At 37.1% G+C, this 18,401-nt stretch overlaps 1 protein-coding gene across 1 annotated transcript in view; it reads right to left on the reverse strand.

Annotated features, from left to right (window-relative positions):
- The window catches only part of CDH8 (cadherin 8), a 147,639-nt gene that overhangs the window by 23,449 nt on the left and 105,789 nt on the right, over positions 1-18,401 (reverse strand). Inside the window, exons 10-11 of the mRNA XM_079316086.1 lie at positions 9,468-9,589; positions 2,979-3,096 (exon numbers count right to left, since the gene is read on the reverse strand). Of these exons, the coding sequence (XP_079172212.1) occupies positions 2,979-3,096; positions 9,468-9,589 (240 nt within the window). The remainder of the gene's footprint in view (positions 1-2,978; positions 3,097-9,467; positions 9,590-18,401) is intronic.

The following is an 18,401-nucleotide window of genomic DNA, read 5'->3' on the forward strand; positions in this document are numbered from 1 at the left end:
CATTTAAATTTAAATTTTTTTACATTGTTTACATCAGAAAGGCACCACAGCCTCTACAGTTTTGGTATCTTGTCTACAGAAGGGATTGTAAATAGGGAAATCCAACAAACCAAGCAAATGAAGAACACCAGTGCACCATTCCAAGGCACAGATTCTGCTGTGAGCACAGCATAACTTCTATATATGTAATAAAATCTTCTGAGAAGTGTTTTGGGGTTGTTTTTGTGTGGTTCCTGATGAAGATACCTTTTGTGTCACTTAGTTAAGCACATTTCTCAATAGCAACGTGGCCAATCACAATATTTGCAGTGTGTGTCAGCAGCACAGTTAATTACTGACTGTCATGGGAACTTGCCTTAGGGTGATCAGGAAGGTTTGAACAACAGCATCAGCCTGTGTGCAACAAATTAAATTGATTAATGGTTGTGCTTATGTTCTACACAAGAAAGGAACATTCCAAACCACAGGCATCCTATGCATTCTTTGGCATGAGGGACAGAAGGAGGACACTGCAGCTTTTTCTGCAGGCAGGTACCACCATCATTACATAGTGGCCAAATGCCACACAGCTACCTAAAGCACAAGAGAACCCAAAAGGGCCATATCATTTCTTGAGGAGAGAAATTATCATTTCTTATGTTTATCTCATCCCTCAAGAGAATTCTGAAGAAATGCGAGGTGTTAAAAATGATTTAAATAAAGAAATGTGCTAATTCTAGCAAGTAAAAATTGGGTTTCTTCTTTCCTGAGAAAATGCAGTCCCTGTATGGTATTTGCAAGAGGACAGCATTTTTTCTGCAGCCATCAAGTTTCTGCTGCCTTGGCAGGGCCAAGACTCTAGGCAGAAATTGAGGCTGAGGACACAGTCAAGAAGATGTCAAGGATTTTAGCCACCAGTGTGGGGGAATGTTTTTCTGTTCCAAGCTTTACTGAGCATTGATCTGATCTCCAGAAAGGAGAGGAGAGTTTGTTACAGGCATTTCCTTACAGATCCAAACCACACCAACTTGGTTATGGACAGCGCAGAGACTCAGTAATACAAGAAAAAAAGAGAAATTTGACTTGTGAATACAATGGTTTTTCAGGGATATTGGTGGTTTTCCACATGAATCATCACTCATGCTTATCTGGCAGATATATTCAAGACAAAGTCATGGTCAAGTTCATTGTTTAAGTGGCATAACTAAATAAAGACTTACTGAAGATCCATTATGTCTGAAGGACATAAAACCTCACCTCAGCCAAATTACAGCCTGATTTTGGCTCTGACAGGAGTATTTGCTTCCTGTGGGAGATCATGTTCTAACATCCACCATGCACTGCACCCCTGGCTGAGCAATCTTGACAGACAAGGCTGGTATGCATAGTTGGAATCATATTATTGGATACTGAAGGATTAAATCAGAAGTCTCTTCAAGCAGATTTTTAATTTCAGGAGATTTCAGGTGGTTGTTTTAAGAGGATTTTCACATGTAACTAATTCAAACACGTTAAAAGCTGCATAAAACTTAGTGGCAACACCTTAACAAAATTGGACTTATTTTTCCAAACCTTGTTACAAAGAAAATTTCCTCATTCCCACCAAGCTCAGGACTCATTTTGCCATTGTCTGTGAGTAGGAGCAGGAGTGGGTCTTAAACAGGTAACAGATTGGAAGGACAAGGGTAATTAGCAACGTGAGCTCAGTATTTAAACATGAAGAGAAATGCTAAGATCTTTTTTACTTTGTCATGCTGTGCCAAGCAAACCACCTCACATTTAGGATGCTTAATTCAATTTGTGTTACACTGCTGATGATTATGAAATGCATTTTGAAGAGGTTTGTTTTATCTTCTCCAGAAAACACATGGAGACTCATTTACTACAAGAAAATAGAGATATAAGTAGAGGCACACTTTGTGAATGCTAGAAGAGACAAACACATCTAAAGAAAAGGAAAATACAGAATATATTTAAGAATTCAGGCACAGTGTCATTTAGCAAAACAGTGTCATCATACTTCTAGGCTGGAACAGATAGAATAAAAAAATGCATTTCCTCTTTAACTGACATTTCATGTATTTCTTTTACACTCCTGCACATACAGCTCACACATACATCTTCCTATTAGTAATGGACTAAACAGGGCTTTGCTTTCTTACAGTTTCAAATAAGAGACTGATTTTGACTAGGATTCCTGGCAGGGTGTGCTTTATTAAAAAGAGCTAAGATAGAATAACTTTGCTGAATATTCAAATAAGCACAAACACCTCGAGCACTCTTTATAGTGTTCTTGGGATCAGCCCTAGCTCCCTCTCCCACCTGACCTTCAAACAGATCTGAGTGCCAAAGAGAAGGATCAGTATAAATTTACTGCCCAACAATATTAAATGGGTCTTTTTTCCCCCCATCACACGTGAATGGTCCCTTCTACAGCTCTGCAAAATGACATTTTGCCCTTCCAGAAGTGCTCCAAAGCACAGAGACTCAAAGTGCCCTTCTGGGCTTTGCTGACCTAAGGGATTTCTCTGTCTAGCAAAGGTTCCTCACCACAATACTTTGGAGCCTTTATACACACAACAATCAGGCTGAGAAGGTGCTTTATTTGGGAGATTTAGTAGATACTTAATTTTATGTTCCCATCCATAAACAGTCAATGTAGGAACCAACATTTATTTATCACCATAGTTTCAGATTTTCATCTTATACCATATCTCTGGAATTCAAATTAATAGGAATGATACAGGTAGTAAATCCATCCTTTCATTTTATTACAGCCAGTGAGCTGTCTTCTGGATCTAAATTCCATATTAATTTTACTTTCTTCTTTTCTACTTTAAAGTTATTGGAAGCAGCTTAAGAGATATAACAAAGCTACCATTCAGCAGATTATTTATGTTTTAATTGCCCAAAGGTCACACTGGTAAAGTAATTGGAAATCAAAAAAACAATTTGAAAGTAAATTGCTGAGATACACATTTTATATTCGTTCTATTTACCTTCATTTTTCTTGATGGTGAAATTTGGGTTGTTGACCATTTCAGGAAGAAGGCTGTACAGGAAATAATGCCCACTTTTAGGATCATCCTTGTCAACAGCACTGACAATCTGAATTACCTGCAACACAAATGGGCTCATTAAGTTTTCACACTCCTGATAAACAGACAGTGCTGAAAAAAAAAAAAAAAATCTATTTATTGGACACATTTCATTTCTCTCCATACCAGATTAAAAAAGATCATTTATAACTTTGCAAGGCTTTTATAGAACTTAGAGTGAAAACCTTGGGAAGAGGAACTGAATCTGCCCCTTTTAAAATGTTTCCAGAACAAAGAGCCACCAAATGAGGAGAGACAGGTAAGAGAGGCCAGCAGAACTGCTGCTGATTTAGACAAGTAATAAATTATTATTCAACAAAAAAAAGGAAAATTTGGTTTCAGAAACACTCATATTGTCTATGGCAATCTTTCATTTATATGATCACACTTCTCACTGGACCTGGATATGTAATACACCTTTAATCCTTTCTCCTTCCCCCACCCCTCATTTCACTTCATTGAATAATTATTATTTTTTAAAATAAATTTCAATGGGAAATTTTAGATGAGAAAAAAAACCAAAACTGAAAAGAAAGAAAAGAAAATACCAAGGGCTGTATTTTTCCTTTTAATTCTGAAACCTCAGTTATTCCTCTACTAGGAAAATATTCTTGTTTATTTTTTAATAACATCATTATTAGCTAATGATTCCTATTAGGTGAGAAGAGTGTTTTGGATAGTTTGGATAACTTTGTTTTTTGTAATCACAACCTCATATGATTTACATGGTCAATTGCAGTGTCTGAAGTGGATTTGCATTTACAATTTTTACCTTCTACATTACTCAGGTACTGCAGCTGATCAATTTCAAATCATAGAAAGTTGCACAAGACTATTAAAGAAAGAAACACTATTCTAAAATAACTAGGAGGTTTGGGTCTTTTTGTTTGACTTTTTTGGGTTTCTTTGTGATTTTTTTGTTCTGCTTTATTTGGATTTTGAAATATTTGATGCACTTGCTTTGATTTCAAAGGTTTTCCAGAGAAACAGAAACAAAACCAAGCAAGGATCCAGATCCCACCCTCAGATCTGGCTATCAGGGCTAGTTAGCTCATGCTAGATGAGGTTTGTAAGAAATTTAATTAGAATTATTGACTTTTTCCATGTCCATCGAATCCAATAACAACTGTCTTAGGTATTTATTTGCAATGCCTAAAGCAATGCATCAATAATTTCTTGCACAATTAAATTCAAATTAGGAATCATTAAAAATTTTAGTTTTAAAGTATAGAGTAAAAAGTGGAAGCAGGGTTTGATGCTGTCCAAATTCACAGAATTTTATTGTAAAATTTCCACTTTTCCCTAAGAAAATACCAATAACTAACATCTGGTTTAACCACAAGGACTATCAATCTGTAAGTGTTGTATATATGACAAAAGTCAAAATCCTATTTATGTTCTTCAAGAATCAAAGAACAAGATCTTACTAGATAACCACAGGGATCAACACCAAAACATAAATATTTGAAATTATGTATCTAAAACAATGTTTCAGCAAGTAGCTGAATTTGATATTTGATCTGATATTTGTAGGACAGCCCAACTTAGGAAGGAATGTAAGACAATTAATTCTGAGTCTAATCATATTCTAGATAGGTCAGATTTATCATCATTATTATCAAAAATTTACTGGAAAAAAATAAGATTGCTTAAATAATGCATAAATAGGGTTTTGTTTTTTGTTTGGGGTTTCTTTGATAACTGCATCCGTCAAGATGGAAACCTTGATAGGATTTCAAACAAATGTATTAGAAGAGATGGACAAAAGGCCTAACTCAGCTTTTGCTTTTTTACTTTAAGAAGTAGGTCTCCAATTTAATAGCTGAATAACAGATTCTAAGGTTGGAAGAATATAAATATCTGAGTTTCTCAGAGTGTCCCAGTGCAGAGATGGAGCCCTTTGCAGATGGGAAATATTTTCAGCTTTCTCTTTGCAGGGGTGCCAGGCACTAAGGCACCCCCTGTGATGTGCCCAGGGCTGGAGCAGCTACCAGCAATTCATCATCACAGGAAAGTGCAGCTTGGGCTGGCATCCTGAACAAGACAGATCTCTTTAGACAGATATACTTTATGGCTGTTCAATTTTTCAAACACTGATAGAATGGGAAAGCAAGAGGGGAAAAGGTTAATGGCACAGTAAAGTCTGGAAGGGCAAGTGCACGTGACAGGTGCAGCTTAAAAGGCTGTTACAATATTTTGTATGTACTGGTATTGCATCAATTCCCTTCATTGTTTACAAAATCCTTCTTTCTCTGAAAAAGCATTTAAAATTATATGCAAAAGACAAGCTTAGTGCAATACTACATTTGTTGTGTTACACACACACATCACAGAATTAAGAGTTAGAGTTCCCATAGCAACCTTATTTCTTTGTGCATTTGCATTAAGATAAGCTCTTAAAAAAAAATTAAAAAAAAAAAAAAAAAAAAAGAAAGCACAACAGAAAACATAATATATATGCAGTGATATGAAACTGTGGTATCTTTTATTCCATAGGGGTGAGAAAAGTCCAGTAATTCTCATTTCCAAGATTTCACTAGTGTGCTGATAGGCAGATTTTACTACTCTGTGTTGTGTGCTCATGCAATGGAATACTACTGAAGCAATTCTCCAACTCTTAATTTGTGGTTCACAACATGGTTGAGAATCAAAAAATCACAGAGTCTAAGAATCCTGGAGGTTGGAAAAGCCCTCCCAGCCCATGTCCTGTGGCCACTCCATGGCTGGCACAGACCAGATGCCATTGGCCTCTTGCCCACTACAGATGTCTTTTCTTTCCTGCTAGCAACATACACCCCAAAGGTGTTCCATTAGAGAGAAATTGGTCAATACTTGTCATAAAGAAAACAAGAATTGATTCTTTTCCCCTACATATCCAGTAAAAGTTAATAACCCTTTGGCTGTTCAGTATTGAAATTTCTGAAATTCTTACATGCAAAATTCCAACTTTGATGTTGTATTAATACTTCATGCATGCATTTGATTCTGTACATACATTTAGCAGAAACTTAGCAAATCAGCATATTTTGTTTAGCAGACAGCACTGGATTGTAATGAATAGTTAAATGGTCCCTTAGGACAACTTGACTTTCTAATTTGTAATTTGTATTGTACACAGCCACATGTGCCTGAAATAATATATACAAAGATAAATAGTAAAACAAAGTTATTTTCAACACATCATAACAATCTATGTGCAATCTTAGTACATGGTACTGTTTAAAAGACTTTTTCTGTGATGCAACCTGTTAACCTCACTAAGAATGGTTCCTTATCACTAGTAAACATATTTCTAATTTTAATAAGACTGCTCTTCCAACTCTGGAAAAGTTTCTGCAGTCCCATTGCTGTTCATGGTTATTTCTGTGTTATTTTGCAGGCTCAAAACACCATAAGACTCACCACAGAGCAATTTTAACTCTGTCTGTCTGAAGAGTCAAATGCAGGTTCTGGCAGTAAAGGGATGGCTCTAGCTGAAAAGGCAAAGATCTACCTGAAGATTCTGCCCATTAGAAAGAAAAACAATTCTAGTAGGAGAAGTGAATAAAATAGAGACAAATTGCAGGAGACTGGAGCAGCACTGTACTCAGTTTTATATTGCTCCAGTTTAAAGCTGGCTTCAGCTCTCATATATTGCTGTCTGCACTACTCCAGTGAAAATTGTGTAGCTTTGTTTCCAGCAAACAGCACTTCCCTGGAAAAGTGTGAGTATGGGCTGGGGAATAGTGAGTGAGCATTTTCTTACTCAACATTAAATAAGTTCTGTTCTAGGAGTACAGGAAAATAATTTTACTGTGCTGGAGAACAATCAACAGCTCAGCTATAGTCAGCAAACCATGAATGTTCTGGTTTTAGTAATTGGAATTATGCAAAATAAAAGGGATAATAGGAAAAGGCAGGAGCTGATTTGTGGCTAACTTAGAGGTACTGTAACAGTACATTCAAATTTTTGGGGTTTGTTGTTCTTCTAAAACTGACAAAAAACATTTCTGGCAAGTTTCTGTTGTGTGTAAAAATGTGCAAGGAGCACATAAATACATGCATAGACAAATAAATGTCCCTCTCCCTCCCATTTGCAGTAGCAAATACAGCAATTGTATCAGAACACAGAATGGAACACTTAGAAAGTGAACTGGAATAGATGGAGCAATATATTTAGTGGCTGCACATAAGGTTTTACCAATAGTTCAAATTTAATTTCCTTTATGGTAAATCTAATTTGATTTAAACTTAAATTTAAATGGAACTGCAAATGTCAACAGACAGGAGTACCTTAAGACAATTACACCTATTCTGCACATGTAACATTTGAGTCTAAGCTATGGACAGTCATCCAAATTAGGCTTTTGCTACTGTATTAGGAGTAGTATATTTCTCATATCAGCTATTTCATAACTGAGATATATGTAATTTCTTGAATTTGACATCCTGACTTATTAATATGATTTCTTCCAAAACTTGAATATAAAAACAAGCATGAAAAAATTCAATAAGGCAGTGGAGTTACTAAAATCTTTACAGGAGCTGATAATTTTTGAATGACAGCTTCAATTCAGAACCTAACCTTGGTGATTATTCTGGACTGGTTACTGTTCCAGTAGTGTTATTTGTTTAAACACAGAATAAATTGCAGGATCACTGCCACCTCATCCATGCTGGCAGCCAAATATTTAATAACCATCTGTAAAGTTCACATGAGGATTCATGCTCAAGAGTGACATCTGCCATCAGATCAAGAGTGTAAGAGGTAATGGTATGTAAAGAATATCATGTTTTAATGGAAGTTTTCTGTAAGTGCTTAAACAAAAGCCTCTTTTACCTGCTGACTCTTAATCATCTCATTTATTTATTCCAAAATGAAATATGAACATTTTTCGCCATCTCTTAAACCACCTGAAATTCAATAGGAATACCTAGATAAATACAGAAAACACTGTACAACAGAACCTTCTGATTTTAGGGAAGCTCAATGAGTCCTGGATAAAGGCATAGTCATTAGGATTTAATCTATCTTGGAAAAAAACCCAGCATCAGAAATCCACCCTGAGTGGAAAAGAAATCCACTCTGAGCTAGAAGAACTGAAATGCCAACAGTAACATGACTGCCTGCCCACAAGGGCACATCTCTTCAGTGGATAGAGAGAATTCTCATTCCTTAAATGACACATTTTTGACACCATTTTACTAAACAAAAAGGGGTGCTAGAAGTCAAATCATCCTCTGTAACAATCCAATCCTGCCAGAGGTGGGTTGTCATACACTGCTATGTTGGTTGTCATTTAATACTACTAAAAAGAAAATAAATTCTAACTCTATTGTCAGGTAACCTTCTTCGGAGAACAGTGAATTTAATGTCTAACACCTACATGAGACACAGGAATAGTTGGATTAAAAAGCCATGTCATGCTGTCAGCTGCTGTTTATTTAAATAAAATGTCACAATCTAGAAATAAATTCCAAAGTTTAAAAACATTGAATTGCTGTAACACCCAGTGTTTCTCTTGCTGGACAAAAGTTACATCTCATTCACACTGCATTACTTTCTAAATGTCTGTGCATATTCTTGAATCTTCACCTTGTCATTTAGGTGGCATATGAGATATTCTTCTCTATTTCTGTACATTTGTCCTTCAAAGTGAACACTTTTGATCAAATCTGCTTCATTTTCTTTGAAAAAGACTAAGCAGTTTAAATCCTGCTTCTGACACGTTGCTATTTACCTCACCTTGGCAAGTGTTGTATGAGTTTCTTCACCAAGCCTTCTTCATTAAATGAAGAAGGAACTAACATTTTTAAGATTTTTTTTTTTTATATAATGAAAACTTGAACTTCCCTACTCCAACACTGTCTTCAAACACAATTACAATTTACTTCGCTTTCCATCAAGTTCTGGTTTGCTGTCTTATTTTTTTCCCCAACTGTCACAGAAAAGTAAGAAGTGAATAGAGATTATAACTGAGATAAGGTCAAGGGGAAATGGGTTTATTTTTTGAACTGTTTATTCTAAATTATACCTGGGAGTGGCTGCAATGAAGGTCGATAACTGAACTGGAATTCAGGTTGGATTATCCTTTCACCTACTAACACACATGAACTGAGGAAGTTCTGTCATCCATCACACAGAGTGTGACATTGGGAGCTTAAAAACATTCAGGATTTTCCAGGATATTGTCCCAAAATACTCACCTTTAATCTAAAACTATACTTCAAGGGGAAAAAAAATGTTTAATTATAGAGAGACATCCCACAGAAAGTGATTGTGGGTCTATCATAACACGAAGGGCTGTTAGCATGAACACATGGGCACTCATTTGGGGAACAAAGATGACATCAGGTGTCAGGGAGGAACTGCAGCCCAGTCTCACTCCACATAAAACCTGGGATACTCACTTGTCCAGGCTTCCCATTCTCACAGAGAAAGGCCTCGTGCTCTGATGCAAACTCGGGGGCATTGTCGTTGACATCGAGAACTTTGATAGCAACAGGCACCCGGGACACCTGGCTGTGGTTCCCTGAGGAGAGAATGGAGTACCCAAGGTAAGCAGGTTTCACTGGGAATTAAATGCAGCACTGCCTGCTCTGTGGCTGTGCTCTCCCTGTCTCCTGCCCTTGCTCAGCTGGGCTGCCTGTTCTGTAGCAGACTGTGGAGTTGGAGTGTGAGTTAAGAGGGATGGCCAGGGCTTTGTGGTTGAAAAGGATAAATAAATCCCTGCTGCAAACAGCATTTGTTGGAGATTGGCTCAATGAAGACCTATCTTGGTCTAAACTGGTAAGATTTTTCTTTGATGAAGTTTGTATTGTTTTATTGATAAAGTCCATTATATATGGAAAAGGGAAGGTTACAAACAGCAGAGATTTATTTCTTTGTTTATCTTTGGCAGAGAACAGCACATTTTACTCCATTAATTGTTCTGGCTGCACATCTATTATTTCTTCATTGCAAACACGGTTCAATTGCTGACCCACATTGGGAGAAAGATGGATGGGAGACTGAGGGGCTGAAACTAGACAGTAATTTGGACTATTAAAGCACTTTGATCATCTACTACTGACCAAAACTGTGACCTGTGAACTTCATTCTTCACTAAAGTAATGACTCATTATTTATAATATGGAGCTATTTTGCATAAAATTGCTTATCACTGTGAAGAGTAGAATGAGCTGTAAGGCAAGAAAAGCTAAACCAACAGTTTGCATCTACTTTGAATAACTTTCAGAGGCAGCTGTATGGGTCTTTCTTTCAATCCAGCATTGTTAGTTTGCTTAGAGACTACTTATAAATATTTTAAATTAGTTTTCCCCAAGGAGCAAACCCATTAATTCAGTTTAAACTGAGGTCACCAGCAGATTTGGAGAGTTTGATAAACCATTCCACAGCACGTAGGTAACTCAATCCTAATTTCAAAGTCCATCTCTCAGTGAATATTATTTTCCAATCATGGTATTTACCTTGTTTGTATCATCAGCAATGACAAATCTCAATATTCAGGGCACTTCCCAGCAAAAATGACCACAAAGTAGAAGAAGATGAGGCCCCACCAGTGCTCAGGGAACTGGTGGCAGCCCTACAAGTGACAGAGATGAGTAAAGGAAGAATGACCATATACACTGTGGGTTTTGTGGTTTCCATCAGGGCTAATTCTGTTGTGATCTAATCAAACCTGGTATTTTACATCCCTGTTTCCTCCTTGTATGCTAAAGACATCCACAGTATGGGAGACTCCACCCATGCAAAATGTGCAAATTTCAATTGCTCTACTGACATTGGTATAAACATAACAATTTTAAAAATGCAAACACAAATATACCAGTGCTATAAAAGGCTTTATATTTCTGAGATCATCTGAAATATCAAAATTCCCTCCTGGATAGGACATGGAACATCCCCACACATCAGAATTTAAATGCTTTCCATCTTAAGGAGCCAGCAGTTTTAATATGGAAAGAAGCATTACAGAAGAAAAAGAAGCCCCATCAAAATACTGTATGAGCAATATTTATGTCATTTTGCATCTTATTATCTTACTAACAGGTGAGGGGAACACTTATGTCATAAAATAATAATGTATTTGAAACCAAATAAAACCTAATATGCAAATCATTAATTCCAAACATTTTAAACAATTTTTTATCTTCACTTAATAAAAATACAGACAATGAATCTCAAGCTTATCAGAATTCTCAGCACTAGTGTCATATTTAAACACTAAAGATTTACTTTTATCTAAATTAATGAAATGATGGCAGTTCAAATTTTAAAGACATTACAGAGAAAAGTAATTAATTAGATAAGCTTCTAAAGAAATTATTCATGTCCCTTGTGACTGCCCCCAAAGTGTTTGTCTTTCATCAGAAATACAAACATTAAATTTAAAGATATTATAATTAGAAACTTGATGAGAATTCATTTAAAAAATTAATTTACTAAACACAAGAGAGACTCAGCTGGTTCGGAAATCTCCAAACAAGGGGGTATCCACTGCCTTTTAGGGCTCCTGTGACTGTGGTGGAATCTGTTGTTGAGATAGAGATGGAGAGGGAAGGGCAGTACAGCTTGCACTGCCCAGCACCCTGAACACACTGCGTCCTTTTGTCATCCCCAACCTCCCAGGGAAGCCCCACTCTGTGCTCAGTGTTCCCCCACCCTGAGCACACCTATTGAGGCCCCCTAAGGGGTCCTGCCTCACAGACCCAGGCTGCACACGCTGCCAGGCTCCCAGCTGCTTGCATGTCTGCAGGCTCCCTGGTAAATCACCTGCAGAGATGCCAGGCTCACACCCAGAGCTGCTGGCACTGCCCCACTGCTTGAGCTGGGAGTAGGAAGGGACTGAAATGGATCCAGGCTGGTCACAAGCTGCCACAACCGCATGGTCACTGCCCTCCAGGCCCTTGGGTGTCCCGCTCGTCAGTATTCAATGTTCAGAACTTCTCCTCATTTGTATGAATGGACAGTCACTTCTTTTAAACCAGGAACAAAACTGAGTTTAATTGCTGCGTGGGTTTTTGTTTCGTTTGGTTTTTTGCCCAATGAACCCCCTCAGTCAGTAGATTTAAGGCAGACTGAATCTTCTTGAGTGCACCAGGTAGACAGCAAGACTGACTGCTTAACTTCCAATCTGTTATTTTAAATGGCTTTATGCAAAATCTTTAAAAAAAAAGAAAAGTAAAGTTAAAGATTCTCTGAGGAACTAACTATATTTTTAAAAGCTTTATCACTTGTATTTATTATAATGCACAGTTTAAAAAGACCAACCTTGAATTTTGCAATATTAAAGTATCATTAGGGCTGTCACTTGAGAAACATCAACTTTGTTTGACAATTTAACACTCTGAGATGCAAGATTGAAAAATATTGAGAAAATTTCCACTAGTCTAGTTAAATAAAAGTGTTTTCAAGCTAGGGCTGCACAGAAGGACTTAGTTGGTCATCTGAGGACACCACTCTGTGTCTAGATGAGCACAGAACATTTCTGAATGAGAACATTTCTGACCATTTCCAGCAGTGAGATCCAGATGAGCACAGAACACACACAGAAAGGAACATCTACACAGATCAAGGAAAAGAAGACTCAGTGCAAAAATAACTAGTGGAACTTAATTTGGGTGGATAAATAAATGTCAAAAAATTATGGAAAACCCACCTGGGTTTAGAAATGCATATTGAAAGGTTTACAAGGGTTATAAGCACCTAAAAAATTCTTCTGTTTTCTCCCCAGTTCACAAAGCTCTACTGGAACATTAAATGCTTGAAATACCCAACTTGCTAGTACTCCTGTGAGTAACCACTGAAACCTACTCCGGATTTAATAATGCTGTAGAGCTTGAGACCAAAATGATGAGGCAGATCAAATAACCTAAGTCAAATTAAAATGAACAAACAAACATTATCAAGCAGCTCAGTGTCTCCAAACCTGAACTTTTGGAGGTTACAGCCCATGTTTTACCATTTGTTATTGGGATTAATGTTTTCCATCCTTCCTGGAAAAAAATCCTACATAACTGAGATGTGTCTGTATTGTAGGAAATTTGTATTGCAAAGCACTGTGTTGTCAGCTTTGTTACTGCACACACCAAGACTTTCTAGGAGTAACTAGATCTTATAAATATAATTTTTGGTCTTGTGCCACGACTAAGAAATTATAATGCAGATTTTCAACTCCCATAAACACTTAAAGACTTCATAAACTTGCTTAAAACACTTCCCCCTGTCTTCCCTTGCCTGATAAATGGTTTTGGGGATAAAGAGAATTATTGTGGCCCAAAATGAAGTTTATAATTAATTTAACCCAAAGAAATCCAGTTTAATTGTTTTCCTTTAGGTAATTAAGTCATCCAAAATCACTTCAACATTCTCTTTAAAAAATCATTAGCTATCTTCTGTTTTACCTAAAATTTACCTGAATAGATAGTAGATACCTATAAAATAACCATTATTTTTATTATCATCATCATCATAATCACTATCACCACACCACCACATGGTTTTGAAATGGTTAATTCATGCTTCTCTGATTCAGTGAAATTTCTCTGATAATAATATTTTAAATTAGAAGTAGAGGAAGTCCTAGTTCTAACAAAGAAATCAAAACAAAATCTGAATCACTGACTTAATAAAAACAACACTGCTTTTTTACATCCCTTGTATTTCAAACTTATTAAGTTGTATTTTAACAGATCCAGTCCCCATGCCTTTATAAAGTTTTATCTGATGATTTTATTAAGATAATCTGCAGGACAAGTTTATTTCTCCTGTTTATGTTGTTGTTTTCTTTAGGCAATCCTTTATTTCTAGAATGCCACAGCTTACAGCAATCTTTCTGTCATATAAAACTGACAAATCTGACTTAAAGAATCCTTAGATACACAGATGCTATTGTGAAATGGAGGTTTTATTTATGTTGAAGCTTAACTCTAGAAATCACATAGTGCAGCAAATACTGGGCTCATTTGTCTGCAGCGTTGGGTAATGATCTGATTCAAGAGAGGCTGAGTGCCTGAAACCCACTCCAAAATTGTCAGGAAGACAGCAGTAATTGCCAGCATTTCTCTTAAAAATACCAGCTAAATACACAAGCCATTTCTGAGCTAGGACAAAATACAACCAACCAAACTAAAAACTCAGGCAGAGCTGTTCACCAGGAAGATTTCGATTCCCCGTTGAAACAATTGCATTTTTAAAGGATGAGAAGTGGTGGATTATGGAAATAGCAATATAAAGATATCAGTACTTAGCAGCAAGGTTCCTGTAGGAGCTGCTAAGACAAGAAACAAGCAGGGCCTCCTCATTATTATTCAATTGGTGTTTTTTTAGCACGTGGAGGATGCTGGAGGAGCACAGATTGTGGCGAGTGTCTGTGTGTACATGTGTGGGAGGGGCGCCGAAAGGAAAGGATGTGGAACATATTTCCCAGGTTTGTTCCTTCAGTCATCCTTTGGGAGAAAAATAATAATGGACTCGAAAAGTTTCATCTCCTTTCAGTAGCTCTCTGGGTCTATTTTGCTGTGGGATCCAGAAGGATGAATGAGGCAAGAGCATCACGAGTTTAACCAAAAAGTTGCTTAATATCATCCACATTTTCCAAGCTGAAATTGGAGTTAAGAAGTTGCCAAAGTTCAGCAATTCCATCTGGAAAGTGGTGACTGAGGAAGGCCACACTCACCTACCTTTATTCAATATATGAGATCACTTGGGACTAAAGGACTAATTTTACTTTCAGGTTGCTGACAATACCAAAACAAAAAATAAAGATTAAAATTTATTTGATACATGCACACACCTTGCCAGGAAAATGTTAATTAAATACACCAAATCCTTCAGGTCCTGTTTTCACTCAAGTTTCTTTTCCTGTGGGATTTTTTTTTTTTTTTTTTTTGTACATAAGTGCTCATAAGACTTAAAAACTATTTCATATAATCCAGAACCAATCAGATTCTGAGTCAATTACCTAAAATTTGCAGAAAACTGAGACATGCCAGCAAGAAGACCAAATCTTTTTTTTTTTTTTTAATAAGTGATATTTCACCTAGCCCCGCACTTAGTTCTTTGCTTGCCATTCTAAGTAGCAATTATTTCCTACATTTGAAATAATTTATGATTTCAAATATAAATATACTTTAAATTAAACCAGGGATTTTGACTGGCTACTTTGTTAACTTCAAAGGATCAACACTGATTTATAAAACTTGATAATAAACTCAAATTTCAAAAGGGAGTCTATTCCTTTCTTACAGGTACAATGCACACTGATAGAATCAGTTAGCCCTCATTTTCCTTATCCAAGGTCAGGCTGTAATTTGACATTCAAATGCAACCCCTCTGCTATTTTTCATGCTATGAAGCCATGGAGTTATTCAGCAGCTTCACAAATAGTTACTCTGTAATTACCTCTGATACTCTGTGAATTGCAAGATCCATTTGCAAAACCGGGAAAGGTTTGTAATTTTCTGCAGAAGTATCTTATTTTGCTTGGTGTATTTGTATGATATTGCGTTGTCTGAGTGTACAGACAGATCAAAAGGGCTTGGAAAGGAGAAACTAGATCAGAAAAGCAAAACACCCCCTCAAATGGAGTTCACAAGTGTGAAAAGAGCTTTTTCTACCACAGCCCTGGTTATATGGGAAAATCAAAATACCTTGTTCTATTTAGATTTAGCTGTGCATGATAAGAGAGAAGTTATCCTCTACTGCAGTGAGAATATGGGCCACACTGAGCAAGCTCTGTTTGTCCTGGAGGGAGCAGAGGATGCTGAAAGAAATTCATATCCACCTTGGGGCTGGAGGGGATTGGGAAGCAGAGACAACCCCATCCATTGTTCCACCCTTCCAAAAACTCAACAGCCCTGAAACTCAAGGCTTTCTGACTATTCCCAATCACTCTGAATGGTGCTTTGTCTTTAATCACAACATGCATGTTTTGAAAACTCCACTTTGGTGTCAACACTTCCTATTTTCTATTCACCTCCAAAGAGCAAATGCTAGAAGGGACAGATGGATGTTCCATGTACTGGGCAACACGAGTGCTCACTACATGGGTCACCCACTGCATCAGAGAGTGGTTTGGAGGCTGTGGATGCATTCACCTGGACTTCAGAGCAAAGGCTGTGACATCTGCCATGGCATTCTCCTGAGATGCTGCAGCCCCAGGATGGGACAGTGCAACTTTTCTGGATGAGAAAAGGCTGATGGCCCAACCCAAAAATGGGGAATGATGGCACACCCAGCTGGTGCCAAGCACCAGGGATGTCCCCAGGGCTCAGTGGCAGCAGCAGCAATTTCCCCATGGAAAGGGGCTCAGGGCTGGGCAGGGGCTGCCCAGGGAGGTTTGCAGTGCCCAGCCCTGCAGGTGGCACCTGGAGGTGGCACTGAGAGCTCTGGGCTGGGACAGGGTGGGCATGGGGCACAGCTGGGACTGCATGGCCTGGGAGGGATTCTCCAGCCTCAGTGAATGCATGGAATATGCACGAGGAGAGGAAAATGGGATATGAAAGCAATGGGAACAAATAGATGGGATAAAACTTGGGAAGAGTTGAAATGGGCACCCTAATCAGAAATTGTAATGCCTTTGTAATATCTGAGTAAGAATTACAGGTCCTTGTCTCCTGACAGAAGTCCTGGATGCAGACAGAATGTCTTAGAGGCTGCCCTGCATATCTAATTTTGACCACAGTGAGGTTTATATTCACAGTGACACATAATGAAGATATATGTGACACAACAGTGTGAGTAAACAAATACATAATTCAAAATAAAGTATTACTAGAGCTGCTTGAGAGGTTTGTATCATATCAGGTTTACAACAATGAAACAATTCCATTTCATTCACTGATCCTAAGTAAATCCTTAAGGGAAAGTGATAAAAAAACCCCAACACTGCCAATATCCTTTCACCCACACATCTATCCAGAGACCAAACTGAAACAGCTTCTGGCAAAAAACAACCTGTATTTCTGATAAAGCACTGTGTAATTGAGCCTTATTTATCTCTAATGAGGACACAAGTCAGGAGGAAGTTTGCAGTTAGGTCACACTCAGTAAATTAGCTGTGTTATGTACTGGAGTAGGGAATCATTACATCTGCAAAAATTAAAAATACAGCTAAAGTTTTAGTACTGACTAGCAGTGCACTTAACTACTATAAGAAATGGCAACCTACAAATATTTGAAGTTTTTTTGTTTTGTTTTGTTTTGTTTTTGTTTTGTTTTGTTTTGTTTTGTTTTTTTCTAAAGGCCAATGAAAATCAATCAAAGAAACTCTAAAAAATGGAAGAATGATACCTAACTTCAAGACTGAGCAATAGAAGAACAACATTTGGAATCTCTGGAAGCATTTCCAGGAAGGGAGCATTGCTCTACAGACCCATCACTTCAGCAAAAGTCAGAGGCTACTTAAAGATTTTGAGCAAAGGTTTTCCATTTCCTAGCACCACTAGGAAGGAAAAAAGTTAGGAAAACAAAGCACCTCAGAATCATCTTTCTGATACTTTCATTATACACTCTAGAATAATAACAGTGTCATGAAATGCCACTGGATCTGTGTTTTTATGGATCAAAGCCTCACAAGCCTAATTGGGATTCCAGATTTTCTGAGGCAGTGTAATGCCTTAAATCATTGTGAGGAAGTAACAGGTTTTAATTATAAATAGAATTTAAATCTCATTTTTCAATGAGAAAAAAATTCAGAAAACAGTATGGCATCCTTGAATGACAGAAAATAATTTGACTTAAAAATAAAGCAGTGAACAGGGAAGAAAATAAATTGACTGATGAAAAAAATTTAAGACACAACAAATGTACCAGGACATGATTTGCTGCTCTGTTTCTCAATTCCAGCTTAACCAAGGGAGTTGTGCTTCCATGAAACAGCCAGGAATCTGTCCCACACTTTAGAGCAATTATATTATTAATAGGCTAATACCTCATGCATATTAAAATCTTATAAAAATATTGACTTAGATATGCAGGGTCTTATTGTCAATTATAATTAGCTATGAAATTTTCTAATGACTAGCAGCAATAATAATAACAATAAGCAGACTGATTGAGGACAAGTTGTCTGGAATATTTGGGGGTTTTTATTTGAAATGATTTCATGATTGAAGTAAAATAATTTATAGCTTAAATGAAATCCCCCCCTTACTCATAGACAAAACATCAAAATGCTTTATTAAAGATTTTTATTCAATCAGCATTTATTAAAGAAGCATTTAAATGTCATTCCTTTCAGGGCTCATATTCCTTTCTGAAATACTTTCTTAACAGTGCAATTTACCTATTCTCACATTTTCTTCACAGATAAAACATTGCTGGATGTTCTGGATATGAAT

This window comes from Erithacus rubecula (assembly GCF_903797595.1).
Source record: "Erithacus rubecula genome assembly, chromosome: 12".
NCBI lineage: Eukaryota > Metazoa > Chordata > Aves > Passeriformes > Muscicapidae > Erithacus > Erithacus rubecula.